This window comes from Dendropsophus ebraccatus, chromosome 1 (genome assembly GCF_027789765.1).
Source record: "Dendropsophus ebraccatus isolate aDenEbr1 chromosome 1, aDenEbr1.pat, whole genome shotgun sequence".
NCBI classification, from domain to species: domain Eukaryota; kingdom Metazoa; phylum Chordata; class Amphibia; order Anura; family Hylidae; genus Dendropsophus; species Dendropsophus ebraccatus.
Window position 1 is genome coordinate 195,605,657 of NC_091454.1, and position 23,610 is coordinate 195,629,266.

A 23,610-nucleotide genomic window follows, 5' to 3' on the forward strand; every position below is an offset into this window, starting at 1 on the left:
AATACCATTCCACCTGAAGCATTGACAACTGTAGCGGAGATGGTAGGGGTCGATATGGTTCGGTTATAAGTTGAGTTGCTTAGTTTTAAAGAAAATTATGCAATTCTAAAAAAATAACCTTGCCCACCTGTGGTTGAAACCCCAGAGGAAACACAGGATGACGAAGCAGAAGGCAGTGATGGAAATACCTTAGCATATTAAAGGGGTAGTGCGGCGCTAAGAAATTATTCACAAAATAACAAACATTACAAAGTTATACAACTTTGTGATGTATGTTATGTATGTGAATGGCCCCCTTCCCGTGTTCCCCGACCCCCGCACGTGTACCCGGAAGTGTAGTGCATTATACATACCTGATCCGTGTCGACCGACCCCGTCTGTAATCTTGTCAAAGACTTCATCTTCGGGAGGCCGGCCGACCCACTCCTGCCATCCCTCATGCCGGCCCCCCTCTGCCGCGTCATAACTGTGCTCAGCCACGATTGGCTGAGCACAGTTATGCTCAGCATATCGCGGCTGAGCAGCGGTCGACACGGATCAGGTATGTATACTGCACTACACTTCTGGGTACACGTGCGGGGATGGTGGGACACGGGAAGGGGGCCATTCACATACATAACATACATTACAAAGTTGTATAACTTTGTAATGTGTGTTATTTTGTGAATAATTTCTTAGCGCCGCACTACCCCTTTAAAGCTGCCTTACTTGCTGTTATAGACTTTTGTATCACTATAATTTACACTCTGCTGCTTCTTGCTCTTTCTTGCACCCAGGTTTCATGTGAAAGAGTGTTTTCAAGCTGAAAATTGTAAAAAAAAAATCAACTGAGAACCTCGATTAGACAAGACCTTTCAGAGCCCCTTCTTCTGCTGAACATTGAGCGTGATATTTTACAGGATATAGACTATGATGTTAATAAATATGCAATGTCATCTTCTCTTCTAAAACGTATGGTTTTGTAAGACTTATGGCGAAACGCATCAACAATGTTTGCTCTGTGACTGTCCCGGTATTTGAATAGAGACAAGCTTTTATTCTGTGTTGGTGCTGGCTGGACCTCTGTTTTAGGCTTTTGTAAGCCTGTTGCTAATGTCTGTTTTTGTGGTATTAGATGTTTTTTGAGAGAAACTAGAAAATGTTATTGATTAATACAGGAGGTAGGGAAAGCAATTGTTGAAAAAAAACTTCATTTGTGATTGTGTAAAAACCTATATCCTTCATATACTATATCTTTCTTTGATTGAAGTTATACAAGTTATATATTTGAAAGCTTCTGTGTAGGCAATCCAGAAACACCTAATATAGTTATTCTACTGGTGTAAAATGGCAAAGGGATTTATAGAATACTAAACAGATTCTCTTGTCATGCCATGTCACCACAGGGACTTCTTTTCTGTCTGGATTCTCACACATGGCGCCTGTTATTTACCGAGGACTTGCTGGGCATGAAGCACTGGAGATGGGCCCATCAGCCCCCAGTGTGACGATCTGCCCTCCCCTCAGTGACGCGGCTACATTGGTTATAATGGAGCCATGTCACTGGGGGGGGTTGTCATACTGGGGGCCGGCGGGCTTCAGTCCCGGCCGTTGCTCGGTAATAGATTGGCGCCGTGCTCGAAAACCAGGCAGCGGTTAAAAAAAAAGGGAAGGCTCAAAAAAAGGCATTGGCATCCCCACGCCGACATCGGTCTATTCATGTAAGAAACAAAAAAGCAATGTACCAATGGTATATTCGCTTTAAGTTAATAATAATAATAATAATAATAATAATAATATTTATTAATTGTTAAAGTTTCTTATTTTATTAATAAACATTGGGGGGGGGGGAGATTTAGCAAACTGGTGTAAAGTAGAATTATCTTGGCTGCCCCTAGCAACCAATCAGATTCCACCTTTCACTTTTCAAACAATCTGTGAAGAATGAAGAGTTGAATCTGGTTGGTTGCTAGGGGCAACTAAGACAGTTCTACTTTACACCAGTTTGATAAATCTCCCACATTGTGCTTTATATTGTGCAGTCATGCATTATTTCCGTATGATGGGCCCCAGGTACCCCAGTCCGACCCTGGACTAAGCACTTGTCACTGTGGCCAGAAGTGGTATGCCCACCGCTGGGACTACTGATACACAATTTTTTTATTTTTTTTATTTTAATTTTTAAGTAACCACAGAGTCCAGTTCTATACACAAAAATAATGCTTCATCCATGAGGTGCGAAAAGATAACAATAGTCCTTTCTCCTGATGGAAAACACAGAATGCTTAGGACTGGGTACTTGAGGTATATAGTGGTGTGTACGTTAGCTTCTGTGTACTTTGACTTGGTTTAGTAGGTTAAGTGAAGGTGTAGTTGACTTGTGAGAAGGCTAGGGAACTACCAATGGGCCTTGTCTAAGTAGTACCGTACTCTGTTGGGGCGACTTTGCTTAGTGGACGGATCTTGATAGATGAACTCTTGGTTTAGGATAAGTTACCGCCTCCTACCAGAAAAGATCACTGGGTAGCACAAGCCCCAGGCTTCTACAACTGGGCGTAGCTATTCCCTTCTTCTACTGAACAGGGAGTGTGATATTTTAAGGGATGTGGACTATGATGGCGTGTTAATAAATTTGCAATGTCTTGTAAAACGGATGCTTTTGTAAGACTATTGCTAATGTCTGTCTTTGTGGTATTAGATGCTTTTTAGAGGAACTATTACTAACTAGAAAATGTTGTTTAATAGAGAAGGGAGGGAAAGCACTTGAAAAAAGGAGCGATCCACACATCTTACCCTGTCCGGGGTCAGCGCCGTAATGGCGCTGATCCCGGCTCGGCACTCGATTGCTTCCGGCTGCAGCAGCCGGAAGCAATCGATGTGCCTATCTCATCAATCTATGCTGCATAGATAGGCAGTGATGGGAATACCTTAGCATATTAAAGGGGTAGTTCGGCGCTAAGAAATTATTCACAAAATAACACACATTACAATGTTATACAACTTTGTAATGTATGTTATGTATGTGAATGGCCTCCTTCCCCGTGTTCCCCAACCCCTGCCCGTGGACCCGGAAGTGTAGTGCATTATACATACCTGATACGTGTCGACACCCGTCCGCCGTCTTCTGACAGTGATGTAATCTTCGGGAGGCCGGCCGACGCGCTCCTGCCGTCCCTCATGCCGGCCCCCCTCTGCTGCGTCATAACTGTGCTCAGCTTCGATTGGCTGAGCATAACTGTGCTCAGCCAATCGCGGCTGAGCATAGTTATGACGCGGCAGAGGGGGGACAGCATGAGAGACGGCAGGAGCGGGTCGGCCGGCGTTTCGAAGATTACATCACAGTCAGAAGACGGCGGACAGAGGCCGACACGTATCAGGTATGTATAATGCACTACACTTCCGGGTCCACGGGCGGGGTCGGGGAACACGGGGAAGGGGGCCATTCACATACATAACATACATTACAAAGTTGTATAACATTGTAATGTGTGTTATTTTGTGAATAATTTCTTAGCGCCGCACTAACCCTTTAATAAAAAGCCCCCTCCCCTAATAAAATTCTGAATCACCCCCCTTTTCCCATGTTATAAATAAAAATAAACAAATAAATAAATAAACAAACATGTTTGGTATCGCCGCGTGTGTAATCGCCCGAACTTTTAATTAATCACATTCCCGATCTCGCATGGTAAATAGCGTAAGCGCAAAAAATCCCAAAGTGCAAAATTGTGCATTTTTGGTCGCATCAAATCCAGAAAAATTTTAATAAAAAGCGATCAAAAAGTCACATATGCGTAATCAAGGTACCGATAGAAAGAACACATCATGGCGCAAAAAATGACACCTCGCACAGCCCCATAGACCAAAGGATAAAAGCGCTATAAGCCTGGGAATGGAGCGATTTTAAGGAACGTATATTTGTTAACAATGGTTTGAATTTTTTACAGGCCATCAGATACAATATAAGTTATACATGTTATATATCGTTGTAATCCTAACAACTTGAGGAACATGCACAACAAGTCAGTTTTACCCCAGGGCGAATGGCGTAAAAACAAATACCCCCCAAATAAACAAAATGCGTTGTTTTTTTCAATTTCACCACACATTGAATTTTTTCCTGGTTTCGCAGTGTACTTTATGCAAAAATTCAGCCTGTCATTGCAAAGTACCATTAGTGGCGCCAAAAATAAGGGATCATGTGGGTTTCTAGGTGAAGAAATGTAAGTGCTATGGGCTTTTAAGCACAAGGAGGAAAAAACGAAAACACAAAAATTTAAATTGGCCGGGTCCTCTAAGGCAGTGATTTTCAACCAAAGTTCCCCAAACTATGGTGCCCCTGTGAAACAGGAGAAAACAATGGGGGAGAGAAACCTGGGGATGGGGGAGAAATAGGGGAGAGAAGCAGGGGGGAGAGAAACATGGGGATGGGGGAGAGAAACAGCGGAGAGAGAACCAGGGGGGAGAAGTATGGTGGAGAGAAGCACAGGAGAGAAGCAGGGGGGAGAAGTATGGTGGAGAGAAGCACAGGAGAGAAGCAGGGGGGAGAAGTATGGTGGAGAGAAGCACAGGAGAGAAGCAGGGGGGAGAAGTATGGTGGAGAGAAGCACAGGAGAGAAGTAGGGGGGAGAAGTATGGTGGAGGGAAGCACAGGGGGGAGTAGAAAACAGGCCCAGGTTTCACACTGAGTGAGTATAAATAAATTTAGAATCTATATTATTAACTATATGTATAATATGTACTGTTTTAGTGTCATTTTGTGCCATTTTGGTTGGTGGTGTGCCCCAAGATTTTTTAAGTATAAAAACTGTGCCGCGGCTCAAAAAAGGTTGAAAATCACTGCTCTTAGGGTTAAAGGGGTAGTGCGGCGGTAAAGAATTATTCACAGACTAACACACATTACAAAGTTATACAACTTTGTAATGTATGTTATGTCTGTGAATGGCCCCCTTCCCCGTGTCCCACCACCCCCACCAGTGTACCCGGAAGTGTGGTGCGCTATACTCACCTGTCACGTGCCGACATCCGTCTCCGATCTTCAGCGAGTGACGTCTTCTTCGGGCGGCTGGCGAACAGCTCCGACTGTCCCGAATGCCGGCCGCCCTCTGCAGCGTCATCCGATGCTCAGCCGTGATTGGCTGAGCATAACTGTGCTCAGCCAATCGCGGCTGAGCACAGTTGTGACGCGGCGGAGGGGGGACGGGCGGCAGCGACTCGGCCGTCCGACCGTAGATGACGTTTGGCACAAGATGGCGGACGGCCCTCGACACGGATCAGGTAATGTTTATTGCACCAACACTTCCGGCTACACGGGTGGGGGTGGTGGGACATGGGGAACGGGGTGATTCACAGACATAACATACATTACAAAGTTGTATAACTTTGTAATGTGTGTTATTCTGTGAATAATTTCTGAGCGCCGCACTACCCCTTTAAAGTTAAAAATGTGCATTCTTTTAATAAGTAATCAGTTGTGATTGTGTTAAAACATAGATCTTTCTTTCCTTGATTCACAAAAAAAAAAAAAAATCTTTCCAATCAACTGGTGCCAGAAAGTTATACAGATTTGTAATTTGCTTCTTTTAATAAAATCTTGAGTCTTCCAGTAGTTATCAGCTGCTGTATGTCCTGCAGGAAGTGGTGTATTCTCTCCAGTCTAACACAGTGATCTCTGCTGCCACTTCTGTCCATGTCAGGAACTGTCCAGAGCAGTAGGAAATCTCCATAGAAAACCGATCCTGCTCTCCAGACTGGAAATACACCACTTCTTGTAGGACATACAGCAGCTGATAAGTACTTGAAGAATTGAGATTTTTTAATAGAAGAAAATTACGAAACTCTGGCACTTTATAGCAACAGTTGATTTAAAAGGAAAAAAGTTTTTGTGTGGGCTATCCAGAAACCGCGTAATACGCCTAATATAGCTATTGTACTCTCGTAAAATGGCAATAGGATTTATGCTGTATAACATTAAACAGATTGTCTTTTCATGCCATGTCACCACAGGGACTTCTTTTCTGTCTGAAATTTAGTTATCTATTTATTCATTTTTTAAAAAGTTTATTTATTTATGTTAAAGGAGAAGTCCGGCCTAAATTTTTATTAAAGTATTTTATTGCCCCCCAGAAGTTATACAAATCCCCAATATACACTTATTACGGGAAATGCTTATAAAGTGCTTTTTCCCCTGCACTTACTACTGCATCACGTCTTCACTTCCTGGATAAAATAGTGATGTCACGACTCGACTCCCAGAGCTGTGCGGGCTGTGGCTGCTGGAGAGGATGATGGCTGGGGCACACTTAGGGACACAGGGCACTGGAGGGACACTGAGCATCCCTCTGCCATCATCCTCTCCAGCAGCCACAACCCGCACAGCTTTGGGAGTCGGGTCGTGACATCACCATTTTATCCAGGAAGTGAAGCCTTGATGCAGTAGTAAGTGCAGGGAAAAAAGCACTTTATGTGCATTTCCCGTAATAAGTGTATATTGGTAATTCGTATAACTTTTGGGGGGAAGTAGAATACTTTAATAAAACTTTTTGCCAGACTTCTCCTTTAAAGTGTATTAACATTGTTTTCTATTACACAACTGTGGTGGTCGTGCGTTATTTCCGTATGGTGGGCCCCAAGGATCATATCTTCTGGTGGGCCCCAGGTACTCCAGTCCAACCCTGATTTCAGCCATCATTAATGCCAGCCAGGGTATGGTGCTTATCAATCCACAGTGACATCTTGTCTCCAGCATGCTGACATCACCAAATCTCCGCAACATCAGAGTATGATGTCATCCGGCCATTGGAGATTAGGCAGACATGCAGAGTGTAAGGATAGGACATAATGCAGAAATCACTAAAGCCCTAGATAAAGAGGGAATAAAGACAGAGAGGAAAGACAATACAGGAGGTAGTGGGGGGTATGGCAGCATTATCACCATCTCCATCTAATTCTCTTATTATTGCTAAAAAATATATAATAACACTTTCTGAAAGCCATTATGTCAGGCAATGTTCCTGAGTGGCTGTCTCATTTGCACACGCATTGTTCTTTCGAGAAACGTGACAGTGCCAACGCCAAACCTTATTTATTCCATTTTTTAAGTTTCTTTACTAATTACTAAAAAACGCTTTGGTGACACTTTAAAAGGGAATTGTACCCATTCTCCCATTAACAACAGCGCAGACTGGGAAATCACCGTGTTCCATCAGCGAGTCTTTTATCTCACATGAATAGACAAGAAAGCATCAAAGAAGTCAGTCATACAACTTTACCTAATTTATATGGGAGCGCTGACATTAATAAGACGGGAAGGATCATTGACAAAGTCGACGGATTCAATGAGAAAACAGAATTTGGTTGTTATGCATAAGTGTAAGGACAGGACGTTAATTATCGAATGACAGGGACGTGACCACTGTGGAGCCACGGATCTCGGGAATGAGAAGGAAACTCTTGGCTCTTTCGAAAGATATGTAAGTAGGGACCTGCACATTTATTGAGCCATGTAATAAGCTCTGTACATTGGTGAACACCTTGTATATTGGGGCTGGTTTACAGCACGGGACTTGTAGTACTGCCCTTAGGTGTCTAATAGATGGGCCAAGGCCATCTGCAAACCAGTGTAGATCTCAGTGATCACTTACACTAGATCTGTTATGTGGCCCTTTATAGCGATCAGCTGTTACCAGCCATATAGAGGACAAATAAAGTACAGGTGGTCCTCGGGTTACGACAGTCTCGAGTTACGACGTTGCGTGGTTACGACGCTTTGTTCCGACGCCTTGTTCCGACCTACGCGGTTCCGTCGTAAGTCGAGTACGTGCAGTGGCGGAAGAATACAGTACAGTACTGTACTATACTATACAGTGACAGGTTCCAGACTGAGAAAAACGAGTCTCCTGGCTGCTATAACGCCCTGCATTATGGCTCCCAAACCTAAGCCAGACTCTGCTGATGCCAGTGCATCAAAGAAAAGGAAGGCTATCACCATGGAGGTGAAATTAGATATCATAAAGAGATATGATAAGGGGGAAACAGGGACAGACATTGGTCGGTCATTAGGACTTAGTCGTTCGACTGTCGCTACGATTATCAAGGATAAAGATCGTATTCTTGAACATGTGAAAGGATCTGCTCCTATGAAAGCCACAGTGATAACAAAGCAGCGCAGTGGGCTTATCATTGAGATGGAAAGATTGCTGGTGCTGTGGTTGGAAGACCAAAACCAACGCCGTATCCCTGTGAGCCTTATGGTCATTCAGGAGAAGGCTCGGCGATTGTTTGAGGTGCTGAAAAGAGTGCAAGGTGAAGCTGCTAGTGGTGATGACAAAGCCGCAAGAGAGTTTCCTAAAGCACTGGCTCAGATAATTGCGGAGGGGGATTACTGTGCCCAACAACTGTTTAATGTGGATGAGTCAGGCTTGTTCTGGAAACGTTTGCCTAACCGCACGTACATCTCCAAGGAGGAGAAGTCAGCACCAGGTCATAAGGTCAGCAAGGAGAGACTGACTTTGCTTCTTGGAGGCAATGCTGTTGGTGAGTACAAACTGAAGCCCATGCTGGTGTATCAGGCTGAGAATCCCAGGGCACTCAAGGGCATTTCTAAGGCTCAACTACCAGTCATCTGGAAGTCTAACAGGAAGGCATGGGTGACACTTGCAGTGTTTAAGGACTGGTTCAACAACTATTTTGTGCCAAGCGTGGAGCGCTACTGTACCTCCAAGGATATCCCCTTTAAGGTGTTGCTCATTCTGGACAATGCCCCTGGACACCCTGCTGATGTGGATGACTTTCACCCTAATGTAAAGGTGGTTTACCTTCCACCTGTCCTAATACCACTGCTCTAATACAGCCTATGGACCAAGGAGTCATTGCTACATTCAAGGCCTACTGCCTCCGAAGGGTCATTGGCAATGCTTTACAAGCAACTGAAAAAATAAGGACTTGACTCTAAAGGACTTTTGGAAAAAATACAACATCCTTGATGCTGTGCAGAACATTGCTGATTCCTGGGATGAGGTGAAGGAGACCAGTATGAATTGTGTGTGGAAAAAACTTTGTCCCCAGTTTGTGACTGATGTCACAGAGGTTCAAGAGTCAGTGACTAGTGTCATACAGAACGTTGTTGCTATGAGTAAGACAATGAATCTGGAGGTGGAGGAGGAGGATGTCACAGAGCTACTGGCATCTCATGGAGAGGAGTTATCTGCTGAGGACCTTATACAGCTGGAGAAGCAAATCATAGAGGAAGAAGAAGACATACCAACCCCAGAACCCAAGAGATTCACAAGGCAGGGCTTGGCAAGAGGGTTTGCCCTGATTGAAGAAGGGTTGTCTAAGTTTGAGGCTGAGGATCCCAACATGGAGAGGTACAGTAGTGTTGCCAGAGGAGTCATGGATTCCCTTAGATGTTACAAGGAGATCTTAGAGGAGAAGAAGATGGTCTCCTTCCAGACTAACCTGCAGCAGTACTTCAAGACGGCTGAGAGGCCTGCAACAGATCCTGTACCTGTACCTGTACCCTCTACCTCAGCTGCCCCTCTTGACTTACCTGCCCCAGTATCTCCAGCACCTTCTGCAGCTTCCTCCCAATAAGCCTCTTCTCTCTTTAGAATTTTTTTTCTTACTGTACAGTACTGTACACTGTTTATTACTGTTAAAGTACTTACAGTACTGTTCTCTCTGTTACAGTACAGTACGTATGTACTGTTTTTTTCATTACAGTACTGTACACTCTTTAATACTGTTTATCATTATTAAACATACTGCACAACATTTTACTGTACCTATGTGTTTATTGATACTTATGTAGGGTACTGCGTTAGCATACAGTAGGTGTTAGGATAGGCTAAGTGTTTACAGCACAGTACTGTTATTATGGTACAGTACTGTATGAATGTATGATCCGACTTATGTCGAAATTCGGTTTACGACGACGCGCAAGAACGGATCAACGTCGTAAGTCGAGGACCACCTGTAGTCACACCATGACCTCTACCCTCACCATACAATGAGTGAATAATGCCACTGTCACAGCTGTGGTGCCGACCCGTGCTCTGGGCCGCCATTGCACCCTCTCCCCCAGGTCCCTGCACTATGCGGACGCTGGAGCCCACGTGTTGGGGCCATAACTCCAGTCGGTACAGCCACTATATTTACTATATAAAGAGCAATATTCTCCCTAGGCAGTGACCATACAGAGGTATCCAGCTTTATACAGGTTCTGCAGACCTTATAAGTCATAATAGTGCAGTTACATCCAGTGACTCACAGGAAACTTCTCTCCATGAATTGCAGGTGATGTTTTTGATATTCAAAGTTGTTTCATTTTCCTGTGTTCTCCATCTGGCCCAGCCATCATGAAGACTACTTTGACCATGACTCGTCTCCCCAGGATCTAATAGGGAAACATTTTAGGCTCCTTGCTCCAGCATTATTCTCGTCTCTGTGTTTTCAGCAGAAAGCAGCAGTTTAGAACTGGGGGAAGGAGACTGAATAGATAATAAAAAAATATGGAAGGAATTGTTAGTTTTACAATAGGCAGCAACATTTAAAAAATTGTGTTTGAGCGGAATACCCCTTTAAGTACAACAACCAGGGCACCACTGGGGGGAGGGTTAACTACAGCTACCAGGGCATCACTGGGGGTTAACCACAATGCTAAGGGCATAGCAGGGTGCAATACCTTGCTTTGCCCTGGGTGCTGCCAACACACACTATGCCACTGCCATGCACAGTATAACCATGATGTACATGCACCTATCCCTCTAAGAAACCATGATCTACATGTACCTATCCTTCTAAGGAACAGTAGAGGCACACAGGCCCTTCTAGCTAAAATCATTTCTCGTCAAATAGAGTACTTTAATGTTTCTAAATTATTGTTTCAGCTCCACTTTAGAGAACATAAAAAAAAACCTTCAAGCACCTTAAAAGCTCTTTTTTTTTTTTTTAAGCAGCGATTAACGTGTTACCGAAGCTTTTGCTCATTGTAAAAGTATTCGGAGAGGTTTAGTGTCATCATTACAACTTTGGAATATTGAATGTAAAATCGCTTGTTGCAAAAGGGTTTGCTAGGGCAAGTTAATAACTCAAATTATGTAGGTTTTGAGAAAAAAGGAGATATACATACAAAATGCACTTAAGAAAAGTATGCATGTATTTATGACTCATAACTCATTGGTTCTGAAGAGGATGGTCTATGTTCCGCCGCCCTACAATGAGGCCACTCTGCGGCAATAATATTCCTAAAAGTGTCCCTGTCGTTATAACTTTCAAAATCTAAATCAACAGTAGATGTGAAATAAAAGGTGTTCTATGGGTATTTGCTACTTCCTTGGACTGTTTCTGTCACAGACACGGGTGGCAGCAGAAAGCACTGTGTTAAACTGAAAACAATACACCACTTCCTGCAGGACATACAGCAGCTAATAAATATGGGAAGATTTTTAGAGTACCCCTTTAGGCGGGTAAAGAAATGCACAATGGTGTGATCTGACATTGGCTGTGGAGAGGTACAACTGTACATGTACAATAACATGATTGCTTCATACAGTAGTTAGGTTTGTAACTTATGTGTAAGTCCCCGTCTCTAAGTCTGTTTATAGAGATAGAGACAGTCTCTAATACTTAACCTAATCCTGTGTCCCTCTGCTGTTCCGTCAGGCGTTGCCATCTTGGTGACGTCACTTGCCTTCCAGCGCTAGTACACCTTGACATCCCCAAGATGGCGGTGCCTGATGGAACAGCAGCGGGACACAGAATTAGGTAAAGTATTACATACAGACTGCAAAGTCAGTCTGTATCTCTATAAACATGTGGTGTGTAATTATCCCCATGATTGGTTCCAGACCTTTCCCCACTCCTTACCTGTCTGTTTTAATAAATCCTTGTATTCCCCATAAAATAACAGTTCTGGATCATCCTTTCTTATAGCTGTGTGATGTTCTGTTCCTCTGTTATTCCTACTAGAAATGAATGACCCAATAACCAAGTGGATGTGACCAGTTGGGGGCGTGTCCTTACACTGTCTAACACTGTCAGCTGTGATTGGATAGTGTCAGATAGTATAGGGACACGCCCCCAACTGGTAACACCCACTTGGTTATTTAGTCATCCATTTCTAGTGAGAATATCGGAGAGGAACGGCACGTCACACAGCTATAAGAAAGGATGGTGCAGAATTGTTTTTTTCATGGGCATTGTATGTAGTTACTAAAACAGGCAGGTGATAGCCCCTCACTAAGCAACATTCAGCAGGGTGTTATCATGCAGACTATTCCAATACCAATATATAGGATATATCCAGGATAAATTCAGGTAAATACATACCTTCACATATTTCACTAGTCGGATTTGGGGTGTCATCTCATCAGGTCACTACAGTGACTGATTCATACACACAAAAAAAAAAAGTCTACACATAAGCATTTACCGTCTCTAGAAAACAAAATGGACAACTGTCTATACAAAAGCACCCACTTTTAAAAGGATGATCCGCAAACACCCTAGAATTCTCCCTAACAATAGGATTCCAGATAAGTTTCATATAGGAAGAAAAGACTAAAAAAAAAAAAAAAAAAGTATACAATGATGTGGATATGCCATAACGGTCTGGTTGGGAATACTCCTTTAATAGTAGCATGGTAATTGCTATGAGTGCTCCCCCAGACTGTACAGTGTATTGACAGGAGAGACGCGGGCCCACAACAGGGCTCAGGAGCTGCAGACTGTTTATCAGTCTCTATGGCGGTGCCTATTGCACAGTCCATTGTTCTCTTTCTCTTCTTTGTCGGCATTGTAATCGTGAAGCCATAATTACCGTAGGCAGACAAATAAACAGTCAGAGATGAAATGCTGGAATACTATGTTCCTGCTTTCATGCTAAACAGCCATTATGCTGGAAGAATAGGTAAATTACAACTATTTTATTTGTTGCGCAGAGTATAAAAAAAACAGCGAGTGGGAATTCTGCAGTGGATTCATATTTTGCCTGTTTCTGTACTGTGTTCACACTGTATACAGAGGCAGCAGGACAGGATGTCCCCATCTTTAGCAGTGTATGCGCTGGATGGCATGTCTGTGTCATTTCACACGCCCTATAACCCGCCGAGCTGCAGTGGCCCCCTCTCTTCCGAAGCTCTGCTGGGACGTTGGGGTCAGGGGGCGGCCATGTGTCTGTTTGTATATATGCCTGTATACTGTTATGTGTATGTATGCAGCGTGCCTTGTGCCATGTACATAGTGTGAGACACAGTCCTATTCCAGAACTGACTTGTTTCTTCCCAGCTCATAAGCCACAGGCCGTACACAGGGGATTGTAGTCATCTGTAACATCAGCCCCTTCTCATGAAAGATCATGACCAGCTATTGTCGAGTCCTTACACTTATCAAATTAAGACACAGGACTCTGGCGTGGATTCAATTGTCCAAAGCAGCCATTTTATTAAATTAACATGTGTAAAACAGTATCCCCATAAACCATGATGTCAGGGAGGTCCTCGAAGCCCCTTAACCACCAGGTGTTCCCCAAACCACGTCCACACAAGTTTTTTCCTCCAGCCTTATACTTATTTTGACAGTATGATGTGATTATATTGCTACCGTATATCTGTTGTTAAAGGGATTATCCAGCAAAAATCTTTTTCTATCAAATCAAATGGTGTTAGAAAGTTAGAAAGGTTTAGAAAGTTATTTAGATTTGTAATTTACTTTTATTTAAAAATCTCAAGTCTTCTAGTACTTACCAGCTGCTGTACATCCTTTTTTTTTCAGTCTGACACAGCACTCTCTGCTGCCACCTCTGTCCGAGACATGAACTATCCAAAGTAGTCACAAATCCCCATAGAAAACCTCTCCTGCTCTGAACAGTTCCGGACATGGACAGAGGTGGCAGCAGAGAGCACTGTGTCAGACTGGAAAGAAAACATCACTTCCCGCAGGACATACAGCAGCTGTTAAGTACTGGAAGAGTGGAGATTTTTAAATAGAATTACAAATCTATATAACTTTCTGAAACTGTTGATTTGAAAGGAAAAGATTTTCACTGGAAAACCCGTTTAAAATTAGGTTGGCTTAAGCATAATTTGACCATGTTTTATTTTAAAGCCTAGTCATAATAAAGCATATACAGCTTGGAAGTCCTATATATAACCCTAATCTCTCGTGTATATATATATATATATCTTGCTATCTATGACCCTACGTGTTGTCAAAACAAAAACAAGACTTTATCCCTTATGGCGATGCTTGTTTTATCCTTGTGACTGGGTGACATGTGTATATCTGCTGCCGAGCTCCTGTCTGTGTCATCTTGTGTAATACAATTACAGCTGGGTGCCCGCGGGGCTCAGGGTTCCTTCAGAGTTTGAAGGAGGACAGCCAGGGACTGCAGGCAGCCAGTATGGCCATTTATTAGTCCCAAATCCAATCGGCTCTGTGAGAGGCGTTTGATTACCCTCATAGAGCGGCTCATCTCCACAAGGCAAATTCAATTTGGTTTGAACTGTTAACGTTTAAATTGCATTAATGAATATTCCAACTAACACATGCAGTAAGGAAATTCAGGATTTGCCCACAGTGCAAAGGGTGACACGAGCCAAACATAGCAGGAACGCTAGGAGAGCTGCAAGAGAAATAGCTCAATGGAAAGTAGAGAAAATAAACACAAAACAGCGTAATGTTACCGGGCACGTAATACGGACATAACATAGAAGACTCTTTTATAGTACCCATTCAGGGCGTGAATGTTACTTCACAAAGTGTGTGGTGAAACAAGCCAAACGGAGTAGAGCTATGTTCACATGCTGTATAAACAATAGCGGTTCCCCATGAACGCTACCCATGTCCTGAATTAATGATCATGATCATTAATTCTGGCCGTAGGTAGAGTTAAACAACATCCATTCACGCGGAACGGCCGTTGTTTATACAGCCTGTGAACGTAGCCTTAGGGTACTATTACACGGAACTATAATCAGCCGAATCGGCCCTATCCGGCCGGTTATTGTTCCGTGTAATAAACACAATGATCAGCCGATGGTTATTGTCATCGGCTGATCCTTGATATAGGTAATAGTGGTGCGTGGCCGGTGGCTGACGATTTGCAAACTGTATACATTACCTATCCATGGTCCAGGCAGGGCTCCTCTTCCTCTCTGCTTCACCCCGGGTCCCGCGCGCTGCAGCTCCAGAGCAGCCTGTCTTAGCTGACAGGCCCCTCAGCCAGGAGCTGAATACAGAGAGTAGGGATGGTCCGAACCTGGTTCGGTTCGGGTTCGTACCAACCCGTACCCTCGGAAATGATTCCCGCTGTCTGCCCTCTCAGTGAAGAGGGTGGATACAGCGGGAGAACCGCCTGGAAAACTGGGATACAGCCATAACCATAGGCTGTATCCCAGTTTTCCAAACGTCCTCCCGCTGTATTCACCCACTGCATGGAGCGGGCAGACAGCGGAAATCTGATGCCAAGTGTTCGGGTTCATACGAACCCGAACCTCGGCAGATTCAGACCATCCCTAACAGAGAGTCCAACAGCACCTGTAGTGTCCACAACCCCAGTGGACCAGGAATCTAGTAGAGTAGGAGTCCAACCAGTAGCAGATTATAATAGGTCCTTTTTGGGCGGTAGCGCGGGGCCCTGAGCTCCTGGGGGGTCCACGACCACCCAAAAAGACATACTTTTAGTGGTGTATTGTCTCCTGGTTACACTTCCGCCATGATTTGCAAAAAAATCGCTGCTTTTTACCGCAATTTTACACAAATCAGGGCATCATGACATTATCTACCCTGTACTATGAACAGTGCTGCCATAGTTACAGTGGGTTCAATTAAGACAGGCCGCTCTGAAGCTGCAGCACGCAGGACCCGGGGAGAAGCGGACCACAAGAGGAGCCCTGGACCATGGATATGTAATGTATGCCAGTTTAGCAAGGGCTGCAAGGACATCAGTAACAATGTCCATGCAGCCCTTGTTAAACGATTATCGGGCCGTGTAATAGGCCCAGTAAACTCGCTTACAGTTATCGGGCCACCATCAGCCCGTGTAATAACACCCTAAAGGTAAAAAACAGACACAATGCAGTTGTACTTCTACTTCTTTTTAACCTGTGTCACAGTGTCACTGAGGTGGGACTTTTCAGCCATTGAGCCCGCCCTCCCTGTCCAGTGCTTGCTGCATTAGGTGCCTGCTGTAGTCCACTCCATCGACCCACCCCCGGCGACACCACGGGGGGGGGGGGGGGTGGAGGGGAGATTGTAGATTACTGTGATGGACTGAACCAGGGAGAGGGAGAGGAAGTGGTGTATTCTTTCCAGTCTGACACAGTGCTCTCTGCTGCCACCTCGGTCCATCTCAGGAACTGTCCAGTAGCATGTCCCCATAGAAAACCTCTCCTGCTCTGGACAGTTCCTGACATGAACAGAGGTGGCAGCAGAGAGCACTATGTCAGACTGGAAAAAATACACCACTTCCTGCAGGACATACAGCAGCTGATAAGTACTGAAGACTTTTTAGATAGAAGTAAATTACAAACTTCCGTGTCCCTGATTTAATGCTTTAAAAAAAAAATTAAAAAAAGACGCACAGTAACAGCTGAAGTAATTACTGCACATGGCCAACCAAAATTTAACAAAAGCTCATTGTGAGTTTTACGCCCCTTTCACACATGCGTTTATTCAGTCTGCATTTGCTGATCTGCAAATGCCCCATAAACACACTTGTATGCGTTGCAGATCTGTGTTGCAAACACAAACAGGCAATTCACCTGTTCTAAATTAAGGGGTCAGTGCTAATGCAGACAGGTTGGGGACAGTGGATAACCTTGTCAGCAGTACCTCTGTCCCCTGCCCTACAGTATAATGCAGGAACATATTTCCCAGTGGGCTGTTGTGTAGTACCTTCCTTAGGCCACATTCACACGTTCCACATGGAACACAGACCCCCCCCCCCCCCCCCCCAGGGCAGCATCTGTGATAAGATGCTGGGAGTGGGGGAACTGTACAGATATGTGCAGTGCTGTAATAACAGCATTGCACGGTGGGTATCTGTACAGTTCCCCCGCTCCCAGCATCTTATCACAGATGCTGCCCAGGTGGGGGGAGAAATCCGTTACAGGTATTTCACGTCCGTGTTCCATGCGCAACACGAAATGTGTAAATGAGGCCTAATGGGCAGCACAGGGAAGAGAAAGAAAGAAATAACAGACAGTGCTAGAGGGACATTAAGGGTGAGCGCTGGATTTCAGTCACTTTTTTTTTTTAACTTTTGCTGGATATCCTTACGGACAAGTCACTCTTGCGTAACCAGCTTTTATCCCATATCACAAGGGTAGTGCGAGAGAAAAATATATACTCCAGCATCCTTAAAGGGAATCTGAGAGCTGTAATTTATATTCCAAGCTGCTGACACTGGAGACAGATGGTACCTTTCATGTATCCGGCTGTGCTTCCAGGATGTAGAAAAATGTTTTTATTCTCTGGTACAAAGAGTCTTTCCCAAGTTCCTAAAGTGCCGAGGGCTGTAATGCTTCCATACTCCCCATCCATAAATGATCCTGCTTGGGACTCAGCTTCCAGGTGTCCATCAGGATGGGAGGGGGAGAGAAAGGAAGAATTTCAGCTTGCAGCTTGTCAGGAGCTTGGGAAAGCATGTGTATAGTGAATGCCAAGGAGGCTCTGAGAGTGATGGAAGAGCTACAAGATAAGGATCATGAGTGATGCATCAAGAACTCCACCTGTACTAATAAATAAATAAAAAAAAGTATAACAGTATAAACAGTTCTTAGTGACATTGTCCTGCTGCAGAATAACAAACTGGCAAAGTCTTGGGGCTGGATTACACAGCCTGATCAGTAATGTAAATGAGCGCTGAGCCACTAAATGGGCACTGGTTTCCTGAGCCTATTACATGGCTCGATAGTCGCACAGCTATAGATATGTTAGCAATGTCTGTGCAGCCCTTGCTTCAAAAGTGTAAAATAATAAAGTATATACATATCTCTCCACGCTCCCTGGTGCTTCTTCCCTCTACCTGCTGTCCACAGCTGCTGTTGGAACTTCAGAGCCAGTCTCTGAAGTGACGGGCCACTTAGCCAATCACTGACCGCTGCGGTCCTGTCTCAGCCAGCGATCGGCTGAGCAGCCTGTCAGAGACAAGCTCTGAAGTTCCAACAGCAACTGTGGACAGAAGCCAAGAAGACATCGGGGAGCGTTATGTATATACTTTATTTTCTTTACACATTCACCAGTCATCGGCCATGCATCGCTATTACAAGTAGTGTAAAACACATGATCAGACAATGATCATTGTCATCGGCTGTGTTCATGTTTTCCAGACCTCCCTAGGGCTGCATCCACCTTTTTTAGCCACCAGTATTCAAATGGCAAACAATCACACTCATCTCTATTAGCCACTGTTTAGTAATTTTGTCAGTGACAACCTAAAACAAAAAGTAAAAAAATTGTACCGTAAAGCGTATTTAATTTTATATTAATTGCAATGGAATAGGGCGCCAGCACCTCAGCAATCTTGTGAATGATAAGTTTACAGCACAGTTTCAATGGAGTTGTACAAGATTAGAAAACATAGCCGCTATCTGCTATAAACAGTAGCACAATTATCTACTGATTGGCTGCGGTACTGCAGCCCCAACCACAAACAGTTGCATGGCAAAAAGGAGTTGTTATCCAGTACCTGAAAACATAGTTACTTTCTTCCTTCTAGAAACAGCGCCACTTGTGTCCTGAACCTGTGTGTGGTATTGAAACGTGGTCCCATTAAAGTGAATGGAGCACAAATTTAACACCCCATACAACATGAGCACAGTATGTAGTGCTGTTTTCGGGAGGAAACAGACATATTTTTCCACTCCTGGATTCCCCCCCCCCCCCCTTTTTTGTTTTGGAAAAGGCAGGTCTACACTGCACGGTAGAACAATATTCCTCTACTGGGAACTATACCCATTTTTGGCCCCAAAAAAATTACAAAAAGGATTATGGACTATAATTGCTATCCAGTTACAATTCTATCAACTTCCATTTACTCGAATGGGAAAATGCTAAAGCTTTCCTGAGTGCAGGAACAGCAGATCCCATGTGAACATGGTAGATGCTGCAGCATTCATCCAAACAGCAAGTTTACTTTAAACAGATTATCAGCAGGGGGTGCCGGGAGTAGGATCATCAATATTAGGTGGATAGGTCATCAATTGTGACTAGTTGGATAACCCCTTTAGAAGAATTTGGGGGGGGCAGGGATAGGATTCACAACTAATTGACTATTTCTACTATATCTTGACCCATTCTTATGTTTTCAGGGAAATTTAACATTTCATCCACATTGCCTAGGTGAAGTATATTATTGTAGCAGCAGAGATCTGATAAATATAGACATCAACACCTTGAACGCTTTGCAAAATTCTGTCAGTGTGCCACGTGTTTTGCTGAATGAGGCCACCGTCATCAGGAAACAGTCACTACTTAGTACATGTTAAAGTAATGTTAAAGAATGATAGAAACTAAGGTGTTTTAGTTGTAGAAGATTCTTTAGAGGATCGCACCCTTCCCATAATGAATTTGTGATGCACACATGCCCATTGTAGATACCTTTAGCAATGGACAGAGATAAACATGGACATTCAAACCAGTCTTAGGCTACAGAGCTGCCTTATGTTTGTATACCAATAACTCTATGGGCTTGGACCAGAACCATCTTGGCCCATACTCCTGCTGAACATCAATGGGTTCAGCCAGGGCCATATTACCAGCTGTTGCTGCCCTAGGCACTAAACCTGAAGACTCCCCATATTCACTAACCAACTAGCATCATGAAGAAATGGGAGAGTGGTTTCGGCCACATGCATTTTTCCACATGTAGAAACATTGTCTAAATCGCGTCTTTCATGGTAGGTAATAGCTCCAGGTGTCACATTTAACACTGCCAGACCTGACCAATACCACCATACCCCCTCCCCCCACCCAAAATCGAAAAGACACCAGATTTATTGGCAAGTCTGAATGGGAGGTGGGAGACTAAAAAATAAAAAAAACACAGCACTTCCTATGTTCTGACTTTTTTTTCTAAGCATCTAAACACAGGAAGTCCCGCGTTTCCCAAGTCATCTGAGTGGTCATAGAAGGCAGTCATGTGATTGATTGACACATTGAGCCATGACACTCTGTACTGGCTGGACTTCATGTGTTTGGTCTCTGTTCTTCAATCAGCACAATATTTAAAAAAAAGCTTCAGGAGACTGGACCTGGATTTCTGTAAGTACAGCTTTGTTTTACAGCATGATAAAAAAAAAAATGAATGTATATTGCAGACTTGCTTTATATCACACCTACTGTTGATTTAGCTTTTGAAAGTTATAACAGGGACATTTAAAGACATATTCCATTGCAGGTATACAAGTTACAGAAACCTAATTCAAGTGCATGGGATGTAAATAACAAATATGTTGGGTATTGTAGCAAAATCTAATGCAGAGTGTTTGAGGTTGACAAGGGGAAACTACCATTCTGTCTTGGATGATAAACCTTAGCAACCTTTTGCTCCTATGTATAGTATATATTAAGCAAGTTAAAAATAAAAATTGCACCTTTCAAAAACAGCACCGCTCTTGCCCCCAATTTGGATGTAGCATTGCAGCATACTTCTATTGAAGTTGTAAAACCGAAGAAAACCATGTTTTTATCTGATCCTAGATAACTTCTTTAAGCAAACATGTGGTAGTTTAGGCTCAGCCTACTTATTGGAGGACATTATCTAAAACTACCACTTATACTCCTGTGTCACAGAACTCCACGCATGCCCTAACAGCCATGAATATGCTGGGAGTTGTAGTTTTCCCAGTAGCTAGAGACCATTTACCAGTTCACACAGACAGGTATGACGTAAACATCCCCCAGAACAAGTACCGTTCAGCAGAAGAGACTGTTCCCATGCTCTCTGTCCCATTCAAAACCTCTCTGACCTATTGTGACTGAGAAGTGGACCTAGTCATTGTATTTTATTACAGTACTGTATAAATAGGCAATAGGGAGCAGTTAAAATAGCTTTGCTTTCATACACTACAGTTCACACATGGATTTCATTCCCATCCTATAATAGAAGGGACTTTTTCCCATTACTTTATGTAACATCTGTAGAAAATCTCAAAACTGATCTAAGAACCAAAAGTTGCAGGAAATATGACATGGATTTGACTTTTAATCAGGTATAGATAGGCCTATTCATCCACCAGATGACCACAGCCTGGGTGTACATAGAGACAATATATCCCCCAACTAGACTATACATTGTAGTAAGAGAACCATTTTATAGATGAACTGGTTAATTCTTGGGGGGTGGCAACGTGTGCATTGTTCTTTCGTTTGAACCAGAGTTTCTACAGAGCTGCAAGTACATCTGCTGCATTAAGACAGACATCTGTAAGAGTTAAACATAGCTTTGCTACAATCTATGCCTGACCATTGCACAAATTTATTTAGCCTGAAATATTGTGTATACTGAATATCATTAACAAATAGGAAAAAAAAATTGCAATAGGCTGAATACAATTACCATTTGCAAAACGTGGATCACACATGTAAACTGTTTTATTGGACCAAGCTCGGCTTGGCAGACAATGTAACATAAAAAGCAGAAGAGAATTTCCATCAGCAGTAAACATATAAACATGGCAGCAGTGATGGATTTGGTTCTTCTAGTACATGTCACATCTAGCTCTCTATACACCTACATCTGCCTGTTAGGTTTTATAAATAGAGAGTTATAAGCAACCTGTTCATTGCTGGTGGTCACCAAACAGAGTGCGTCCAATGGCTACAAAGAATCCGACGGAAAGCCTTCCTGAAGTCCTGGTTGAATATTGTGTAGATAACTGGGTTGAGGGAGCTATTACAGTATCCAATCCAGAAGAAGAACTGAAAGAGACTTTGTGGGATATAGCACACATCTGGACATACGGCTCCAAGACTGTAGGTGAAGAAGAAAGGAAACCAGCACAGGACAAAGACCCCGATGACCACAGCTAAGACAAAGGTGAACCTCTTTTCCCGGTTGATGTGGCTTTTCTTCTTAGTCATAGACACAGCTTCTTGTGACTTTGGCAGCAGAATAACCCCTTTGGGTGTAACGACAGTGTCCACGATGGAAGGCCCATGGCCATTTGTCTCTTTGACTTTGCTGGACAGTGCAGGGTCAGCTTGGTTCTCATTTTGTGCTGGAAGGGAGAGGTTCCCACCATAATGGATGTCCCCATCAGGCTTCTCCTGGGAAGTGGTGCAAGTGTAAACAGACAAGTTCTTCACGTTACCTTTAGTTTGACAGTCAACTGACTTTTTGTGGGGTCCTTTTGCAGCCTTGTTCTTCTTGCTTCGACGTATGGCTATGAGGTAAATTCTTAGGTACACCAGGATCATGATCAGGCAAGGTGCAAAGAAAGAGCAGATGCTGGAGGACAAAATATACCAAGGGTCCTCATTCAGCTTGCACTGAGGTTTCTCATTTTTGTGGTCTTCCTTTTTACCCTTGTAGATCAACGGAGGCAAAGAAATTAAGGCTGCTAGAGTCCAGACTATTAGTATAATACACTTTATCCTCCTAGGAGTCCGCTTGGAATTGTATTCAATGGCTTGACTGATAGACCAGTACCTGTCCAAGCTAATGGCACATAGGTGCACTATGGAGGATGTGCAAAACAGAACATCCAGGGCCAAATACATCTCACACCAAGTCTTTCCAAAGTACCAGTATCCCATTAACTCATTTGCCAAGGAGAATGGAATAATAAGAGTGGCCACCAGGATGTCCGCCGCAGCTAGAGACACCAGGAAGAGGTTCTGAGGAGCTTTTAGTGAACGGCTGGTCAGGACAGCGACGATCACCAAAAAGTTTCCAAAAATGGTGAAGAGGATGAGAAAGGTAATGATTGCCGCTATGGCAGCTGTTGTCTGTACGGAGTAAGAGACTGTAGATGCCATGGTTAGGACCACAACCAAAAGACTTGTAGATCTTAAACTCCAGGCTAAGGAAGTCTTATGATGAAATGTTCAGGCTCCATCAGTCCACAGGTTTGTTCATGCAAAGGCTGAAAGTTTTTAGAACTTCATGAAAAAAAAAGTTTAAATCATCAAGTTGTGGTTGTGGGCATGAAGTTCTTGTGGTCAAGGCTATACATCCAAGTGCTGTCTGGGTATGCTCTAAGGAGAGTAGTCTTCTCAGTTCAGTTGCAGTGAAATTAGAAGGTCTTTCTTAGACTTCTTGCATCGAGGTGAGAAATGCAGATTTTCTGTGCTTTTAAAGTACTGAATGTTTAGTTTCTCCAGCCCTAGTGTGATGTCAGATACTCTACAGCTCAACCCACTTTTCTTAAGGGGGAGGGAGTCTCCTGTTGAATCCTCTTCACTATACAGATTTATTCCAGAATTGTGTACCGCACAGCACTTCCTCCTGCTGTTTATTTGTTAGCAGAGAGTTTAGTGACTGCACATTACTTACAAAACCACCGGGAGCATCATTACTAATCTCACCAGCATTCAGATAATAGCATTCGGTGCTTCAGTCACACAGCACAGACATTAATGCTCTAGCCTCCGGGATATACACCACTTGATGTAGAAAGAATCTGG

General features: G+C 43.6%; 2 protein-coding genes across 2 annotated transcripts; one reads left to right on the forward strand and one right to left on the reverse strand.

Moving 5' to 3' along the window:
- Positions 1-7,901: 7,901 nt before the first annotated feature.
- LOC138783828 (tigger transposable element-derived protein 1-like) lies at positions 7,902-9,573 on the forward strand. Its single transcript, XM_069959037.1, has 2 exons — positions 7,902-8,780; positions 8,974-9,573. The coding sequence occupies exons 1-2, from the start codon at positions 7,902-7,904 to the stop codon at positions 9,571-9,573; spliced, it is 1,479 nt and encodes a 492-aa protein (XP_069815138.1).
- Positions 9,574-21,518: 11,945 nt separating this feature from the next.
- On the reverse strand, positions 21,519-23,238 carry ADRA2B (adrenoceptor alpha 2B). The gene has a single exon (XM_069958327.1). The coding sequence runs from the start codon at positions 22,960-22,962 to the stop codon at positions 21,778-21,780; it is 1,185 nt and encodes a 394-aa protein (XP_069814428.1). The 5' UTR covers positions 22,963-23,238; the 3' UTR covers positions 21,519-21,777.
- Between the last annotated feature and the right edge of the window lie 372 nt (positions 23,239-23,610).